Source organism: Petaurus breviceps, unplaced genomic scaffold (assembly GCF_028583685.1).
Source record: "Petaurus breviceps papuanus isolate PSGF00001 unplaced genomic scaffold, PetGlider_PUasm1.0 90743, whole genome shotgun sequence".
Taxonomy (NCBI): Eukaryota; Metazoa; Chordata; class Mammalia; order Diprotodontia; family Petauridae; genus Petaurus; species Petaurus breviceps.
Window position 1 is genome coordinate 10,117,184 of NW_027187332.1, and position 8,861 is coordinate 10,126,044.

An 8,861-nucleotide genomic window follows, 5' to 3' on the forward strand; every position below is an offset into this window, starting at 1 on the left:
CCTGGCCGCCCCTTTTGTTTGCCTTTTTAATGAGCTGAAAGAGGGAAGAAGAGGAGAGGGAAATTTGGAACTCAGAATTTTTTTAAAAAGCAAATTAAAAGCAATTTCCATGTCATTGGGAAAAATAAAAGGAAAAAGAAGAAATAGTATGGTGATCACTTAGACAAGACCATAGAGTATGTAGAAAGGAATAATGTATAATAAATTTAGAAAGTTATGTTAGGTTCAGATTTTGAAGAGCTTTGAATGTCAAAGATAGTAGAATTGATTGTTGATCCTGAAGGTCACAGGGAATTAATGGAGTCTGTGTTGGGGAGATGTGTCAAGACCTACACTTTAGGGTGATCTGGATGGCATCTTGATGAAAGATGAATTTGAGTAAGAGAAGATTTCAGGCAGTAAGTCCAATTATGTTACTATTTCCACAGCCTAGGTGAAAGGAAATTAGGCCCTAGATTATAGTAGCAGCTGAAGGATTGGAAAGAAAGGGTCTGATTAGATGTTTTGAAGATAGAATTGAAAAATTTTGGTAGTTGATTAGATAGATGGAATGAAAAAGAGTGAGAAGTTGAACACTTTAGTATAGTGATGAGTTTATAAATTTGCATGAATGGAAGTGTGCTAATGCCATTAACAAAAACAGGGAAATTGAGTATTTAGTTTGGGCAAGCATAGGTGAGTTGGGACTTACACCATAGCAAAGAATACCCAAACTGATTATATAATTGAAGTATTGAAATATATTTAGAAAAATGAGTCTCAGGTACATTTACCTTTCTTAGTTCCAAAGATTCCATTCTGAAACATTTATTTTACCCTTCTTCAGTAATGAGTACAGAGTAAATACAGAGAAGCATAAGACATTGTTCCTGAAGACAAGTTAACTCTGAATACAAAACAGTCTGTATTAATTGTTGGATGAGTAGTGCAGACAAGCACAAAAAGCATCCATAAGAAGGAGGGATCAGTATGGTATGGAGAGATTAAGTAAGATTTAAGAGAGGAAGTAGGACTTAAGATAACACTTCAAGAATGTATAGGATTGAGGCAGTCAAGGTTAAGGATATATATTTCAAAATCATCAGTTTCACTTATCCTTGTTCTTTTTGAAGTAGATTGCTTTTTCTGACTTAGATGATGAATAATATTTTAATGTATTTGTTCTATTCTGGTAACAAAATTGGCTCATTTTTCAGAATGTGAATGATTTCTTTAGGTTACTCTATTGAGAATAGGGGTTTGGGGGCACATTTTAATGAATTCTAGAAACATGCTGCTTGAGGGAAAAAAATCTTTCAGAATTGGAGAACTTTTAGAATCAATGACCATATAAAAATAATTTTGATATCTTAAAAGTCAAGAGAGTGAGAAAATCTAGATGCCTAATACATTCAGTCATTGAGTAGAGTTCACTTACAGATGCCCTAAAATCTATGGGGAACCTTGAAAATGCTAGCTTTATAATGGGCTGTGACTGTGGGTGATACTTATTTTTAGATTTTGCTCTAGAAGATACTGGGTTAGATCTTATTATTGAACTTATGTCCAGTTATCCAAATTATTTCATTGTTATCTCAAAAAAGTAGAACCTGGATCTTTTAACACTTAAGTACTGGGCTGCATAAATTGTACTGTTTCCTGAACCAAGATGAATAAGTGACCTAATAGAGAAAATGTGTGTGTTTCTAAGGTAGATCATTTCATCGATTCATTAAATCTTCTAAAGCACCGTATTTTATTAGCTTAAACTTTCACAATGGTACATAGCATTGCCTGAAAGAAGCCATTTAAAAACAAGTAGAATAATGATAACAACAGATGTGTTCCACATTTGGCAAAACCAATACATAAAAATCCAGATGGTTTAATAAATCAGTGTGAGGGGGTGGGAGTGGGGGAGGGTGGTTGATTGCGATTATTTGCTTCAAAAACAATACTAGTCTTTTAAATAGCAAGATTCACTAAAAGACTTAAAAACAATTGTATTTATGAAAGCATAAGCCAATTTAAGTGGTGGGTCACTTTCTATGCTGTCCCTTAATTTCCTCCTTCAACATATTTATTTTCACATTCAGGTCCTATAACTGTAAATCACTTACCCTGTGTTCCCATAAAAAGGGATGTGATCAAAGAGAGGGACTAGACACTTTATCTATTACTCTTAACCTTTCAAACCTCTTCAAAATAGAAATTGTAAAAATGATAAAGCAATTTCATTTGTCTTGATGATCATCAGACACCAAGAATCCCAATGAGGTAAAAGATCTAGTGAACTAACTATAGGTAAGACTAACTCTTATCCCTAACATACTTCATACCCATTACCCTTCTGCCTACCATGCTCTGGCAAGTTGTATGAAACCATAATAGACTTGAAACAGTACTCAACTATATTCTACCCCACTCTTGGCCAACTCTGAAAGCCAGAGAATTGATCTGACTGGAATTGTAGTATAGCAGAGAATTGCAATAGCACTTATCCAGAGAACTGAGGAATAGAAGGAATGGGAATAGACAAATATGCTTGTGGTGCCACCACACCTGAAAAAGGGGATGCACATCCAGCCAGAGCCAGTTATGCTTTCCACAGAGAAGTCACTGGATCAGAGATTGAGGCTGGTGAAATGTCAGCTAGCTAGCTTGGGAGTCTGAGAGGAGTCTGTCCCTGGGAAATTAACTTTTAAGAAATTAACTGAAATTACCAAAGATCTGAGAGGCAAATATTCTGTTAAATATATTGATTACAAGTAGTGGAGGAAAAGGAAAATATTATAAAGAGGAGGTAATGTAGTCTCTACATCTGGTAAAAGAGACCAGATATCTATGAGCAAATACTCTAAGGATAATGAATCAACACTTCAAGTGGCAAAAGACCCTATGGATTCAAAAGAGAGAATGATATTATAGCAGGATATTCCTGAATGTTTTGAGAAAAACAGTAATTGTGAAAACAGTGTCTATCATCCATGCAGGAGAACAGAAAGACTAAAATCTATGGTGGCAAACTTTGCCAAAGAAACAAAAGAGAGAACAATTGATTTAGCATGAAAATTGTTAGAAGCAAAGGGAATTGTAGAAAAAGAGAATTGAAAAGTAATAGTAAAGTGTTTTGTATAAGAAAAAAAACCCCATCAATTTCAAAGATTAAACAAGTGGTAACTCAAGAATCATGGGTCTCACAAAAGAATACAAATCAAACAACAACAATAACAACAAACCTTTAGTATTTTATTATCAGAGACAATAATACAAGAAAATTATGTAGAATTCATGAAAGAGAAATTTCTGAATAAGAAACACATTTCCTTCTGGGATGAGGAGAAGGAGAGAACAAGTCTATTCTCTATATTCCAAGATAAGGAAGGTAAAAGTGGTAAAGAATTAATAGGTAATTAGATATAAGCAAAAATTGAAAGTAATACATTAAGAAAAATTGCAGAAATAGAAAAATTGGAAAAAAGGGGAGGGGACCTAAGAGATAAGAAGAACAGATAGGACTAGAGTTGCCTTAAAAGGAAATAACCAAAGAGATAAAGTATTGTTTTTGTAGAGAAAGGCAAAAATCCTAATTAGGTTAAAAATAGGAAAAATAAGGAAAATAAAAACCTATATCTTATAACTTTTTAAATGAATGAATTAAACAATCCAATAAAATGAAAAAGGTGAAAAATTGAATAAGAATATTCAAAATTATATTTTGCATAAGAATACCCAGAATCAAAATGAGTCCATAAGAAAATATGTGCCAAGAAAATCCCACTCAAATGCCACCTCTTTTGAGTCACTCCTGCTCCCAACACAAAAGTGATTCTTACTTCCTTAGACTTTTCAAAGCAGTTTGTAATTTGCCTATGTTTTTTTCTCGTTTTGAGCTATATTCTGTTCAGTGGACCATAATTGTCTTATGGATAGAACCTGCAACTTCCTTAAGGACTGGGTTAGTGCCTTGTACACATTTATTGAATTAAAATGAGTATGCAAAAATACTTTTTAGGTTTTTTACAATATGTAAATTGCTGATGCAATTCTTAAGAAGAGTGTGGAGTAATGAAAAATTATCCCATGACCAGTGCTTCTCTTACAAAGTTTCCATGGGTTGTGACTTTGAATAATATAAATCAAACCTGGCACTAAAAGGTAATACTCACTAATACCTGAGACATTCCAAAGTCAACAATTTTGTTTACTTTGTTTACAAAATAGAGACAATTTTGAAAATTATTATAGAATTAGAACTGGGCTGTAGTTATCCTAAAGATCTTCATTGTTACTTTTTTCCTTTCCTTTTATCCCCCAATTTAACCAAATCCTTTTAAAATTTCTATTACATGGAGAGAATTGTTTTTGCTACTGGAGGAGATTAAGGTTAGTTAAGCTATCACCTTTACCTTCATGGAGGTTAGTTAGTAGGTAGGTTTTTGTGGGGAGTTTTGCAATTCCTGAGTAAAAGGATATCTCACTTAATCCTATTACAACCTAGGCTCTTGTAATTTTATATCCTCCCAACAGTCTTTAGAAAAGAGGTTAATTTTTTGTTCTTTAGTTGTCTTATTCTTTGTGACCCCATTTGGGATTTTCTTGGCAAAGGTGCTGGAATTGTTGGCCATTTCCTTCTCCAGCTCATTTTACAGCTGAGAAAACTGAGGCAAACAGGGATAAGTGATTTGCTCAGTGTTATGCATCTAATAAATGTCTGAGGCCAGATTTTGAAGTTAAAAAGATGGATCTTCCTGATCCATCTAAGGATGGTCCAGAAAGCCCAGCTTTCTATCTAGTACACTAATTAGTTGCCTTGAGAATATTCATGTACTTTTAATATGTACTTCTATGTAACTGTAGTAGATTGAGTATAAAAAAAGAAAGAAAAATGTCCCATAGAAAAAATGATACATATTGGCTATTCTTTGAGTTACTAATTCTTACTTCTGTCTAGCCTCAAATATACAATGGAAGAAAGTTTATTTCTCAGACCCATTATTGATTAAAATAATTAATAGAATTTTTTGATATTTTATATTGTAAATTGGTCACTTTATCAAAAATCAGTTTGATTTTGTTATATTTTCCACCATTCTAGGGGATAAAAAGCTCAGATTCAAACATGGAACTATAATGTGCCACATATTCACCTTTGGACACTTTGACTTTATTTCCTTCTATCTTAATTCCTAAAGGAATTCCTAAATGGCAAAGATTCCCTTGGTCACTTATTTTCTCATTGTGCTAAATTTGCTTTACTGTTAAAAACAGTTTATATTTCAGAAAGAATGAATTTTATAGCCAATGTACTACACCTGTTAAACATGGTATATTTCTGTTTCATTTGTAATGCTTTTAGCTTGCTTTTGAAGGTTCTTATTCAATGCTGGAACATAACTATTCCTAAAAAGACAGTCACATATAAGCAATAATGATGATTGAAGATAATGAAGATGATAGTGTTGCAGCAAGCACCCTGGCATACTCAGGGTGGCTGCCAACATAGGTTTTTAGATGTGCTTTTTTTTTTTTGCTTTTTGGAGGGTAATTGGGGTTAAGTGACTTGTTCAAGGTCACATGGCTAGTAAGTGTGAAGTGTCTGAGGCCAGATTTGAACTCAGGTCCTCCTGACTCCAGGGCCATTGCTCTGTTCACTGCACCACTTAGCTGCCCCTAGATCTGTTTTTCTAAAAGAAAGCAACTCAAAATGGGTTAACAATCTTGCTTTAATCAAACATATGTCATTTACCTAGTTCAGGGGAAAAAGGTTAGCACCCCGAACTTCAGAGAATACAAACAAGTTACAAGCAGAAGTTACAAACAGACAGAGAGACAGATCATCAGCCAGGCTTCCAACTGTCTGACCATTACATCCATACCTAGTCAGTTACCAGAGAGGGAAGCACCAACATCTGGGTTTTCAAAGCCAGGGGGCTCTCAACAGCTGTCCAGAGTCTCATCTGGTTAAATCACACAACTCTTCTCAAAGTGAGCCCCAAAACAAAATCTCACATCAGGGTATATGCAGCCTTCTCCTGGATCAGAGAATGTCATAACCCTCTTGACCTACTGCCCAATCACAAAGTATCAAGGTGTGGGCATTCCTGAAAAACAAGCCTCCCACCACAGGCTCTATGTGACCACACTCAGCCTATTAGGAGGCAGAGTATATTTTCAAATATGGGAAGGTTCTCAGAGTCACCTAGGCCTATCAAAGGGCCTGGGGCAGGGAAGATATTAAATTCCCATTCCCATAACAGATAGTTATTACAGCATAGCATAGTAGATAGAGTACTAGTCAGTAAGATTTGGATTCAAATTCTGCCTCAGAAAACCTGCCAACTCTCTGACCTCGGGCAAGTATTATATACCTCAAGAAAACAAATGAGCCTTATTTTAAGCCATAGATAGTTGAAAGGAATACTCACTCTCATAAACCATACATTCTTTATGCATTATCTTTCATTATTATCACCATAATCATTGAAAAGGTCTGGTTTTATGATCTTTTTTAGATCAAACATCTGGATACTCATGACTAATTCTTAATTAATAAAACAAACAAACCTCGTAAGACTCTCCCTTTGTCATTAATATTTTATTTTCCTATTTGCACCTAGTTACTCCAGGGCAGGTCTACTCCAAAACCTGAGAGATGGGATCTACTCCAAGTGGGCAGCGGTGGACACATAGATGAACAAGTCAGTGGAGACTGTGATGATGAAGATGGCTGTGGAGGATCAGGAAGTGGAGAAGTAAAACGGGTCCTGAAAATCACAAACTGTGAGTCCTTGATTTTAATGCCTTCTTTGAAGAGTCAATTCTGAAGTGAAATGGAGAATGTTACCTAGCTTGAATTGAAAGGAAATCGTTGTGGTGTATGAAAAGGCAGGAGGAATGTTAAAGGATTTGTACAGTTAGAGAGAATGGAAATGTGTTTCTATGACCAGGTGAATCTGTTTGTGGATATTCCAGGTGTGTGTTCATTTCTCTTTTGACTCATTTCTCAGTGATTAATTTTATGAAATGGTTTTATTACTTTGGCAACCATTGGACATGGAATAATGAGCTATGGGAATGATGAGCATATACATAACATCTTAAAAAGTAACATGGTAGCCAGTGTTAAAGTGATAAATAATCTGAAATCAGAACAGTTAATCCTTTTCAAATAATAAAATACCTGTTAGAGTTATGATGTCATATTATGAAGCAGATTTCCCTTTATTCACTCATCAGTCTCATTTTAATGAAATGAAGAGCAGGACAAATACGTGGAAGAGTTCAAGTTTCCATATTTGTATTTGAGTTCAAATTCTGTGAATTCTTTCTCCAATTACTCTACCAATCTTTTACTTTTGCTTGCTTGCACCAAAATGGAAAATGATGCCATGATGAGTACATATATTAAGCAAAGCAGTTTGGAAGTATTTGGACTGTTCATGTTAATCACTTAGCACTATCAGAGATAATTGAATAGTTATATAGTCAGGCTTTACCAAGTACATTTTTTTGGTTGGGAGGAGGTCATTTCCACATATAGCAATTTCTTTTTATAAGCTATCCTCATTGTCATATGCATTTTTTAAAGTTTTTCATTCACATGGGACCAAACTGAGCACACTGAATATATTTTTATGGAAGTTAATAATGTATCTACAGGAGAAGAGCAGCCCTCTCTCCTTGGCTGATCAGATCCTTATAAAAAGTTGCAGGTTCCAACTGGCATATCTGATATGGTGCTCATTAGATTCTAAGGGGAAGTGCTTATTCACATTATTAGTTCTCCTGGTAAAGTGGAAGATAAGATTCCATATACCTTCTTGTTTCTCTGGAAGAGCCTTTCTAGATTTATTAGTGAAGGGTAAATGATTTAAATAATAGAAGTCAAACAGCAATGCAGAAAAACAAAAAAAACTTAAAAACACTTGTGTCAAGAAATACAGTTTCCTACTAGATTTAATAATGGACAAAAAGAATATAGGAACAAAGAGGTTAAAGGTAGCTGTTGCTGGTCACTTTAGCATCATTTTGCATGCCTTAGCAATTATTTACTAAAGTTTGCCAATGTGCCAAGAGAATAAGTTGACTTCCCAAAGTGAGCAAATTGATTGCTATAGAAGAATGAGGAGGAAAAAGAGTATGATCATCCTGTGGTTTCAGTGTTCTTTATTTAACTTGTGGAATTTGTTTATCTTCCTTATGTGTCCTTACCTGGACCTTTCAAATCCGTGCAACCATTCTCTCCTCTAATCATTTTGAAAATAATTTTATTAATGTTTTATTTGTACAAAAGGACAAAGGTGAACTATCTGTTAGACTTTTGTGTCTGTAGCTATTTACTCAAATTGCCACATCATTGTTTCTGTCATGTGGACAAAAGACCACTGCTCAAAAGGATTATAGGGTATCCTCAGTGGCACTATGGTAAGAGTAAGACTCTTAAAAATCTCTTTCTTAATGATGTATATTTATGGACATAAAACTATGGCTCAAATCATCAGTTCTTTACAGGAAGAAAAACATTTTCTTCTTTCCTGAATTTATTTATAAGCTTAAAACTTTTTATGAATTTATGGGTATAATTGCTTTGTTTCATGAGAAAAGCAAAGACTCTTGTGGATGTTACATTACTAATAGTTTTCTCACAAAGTCATAACTTGTCAAGGTAGCAAGAGTGGAGTTTTACTTCAGAGCCCCATTCTCGATTACTGTTGAAATGGACAGGTATGGTACAAGCAACCATCCATCAGAACAAAGAAAAGTTAATTATATATAGTTTTCAGAACTCCAGACAAACATAAAAAAATTCACATTTGCTGTAAATGGGCTGCCTATTAGGTTTCTAACATTTTATAGCTGTTACCTTTCAATTTTTAATA

At 34.4% G+C, this 8,861-nt stretch overlaps 1 protein-coding gene across 1 annotated transcript in view; it reads left to right on the forward strand.

Annotated features, from left to right (window-relative positions):
* GPC5 (glypican 5) overlaps nt 1-7,992 on the forward strand; it is a 1,030,830-nt gene extending 1,022,838 nt beyond the window's left edge. The window contains exon 9 of the mRNA XM_069067362.1: nt 6,600-7,992. Within this exon, the coding sequence (XP_068923463.1) occupies nt 6,600-6,806 (207 nt within the window). The 3' untranslated portion in view covers nt 6,807-7,992. The remainder of the gene's footprint in view (nt 1-6,599) is intronic.
* Nucleotides 7,993-8,861: the final 869 nt, after the last annotated feature.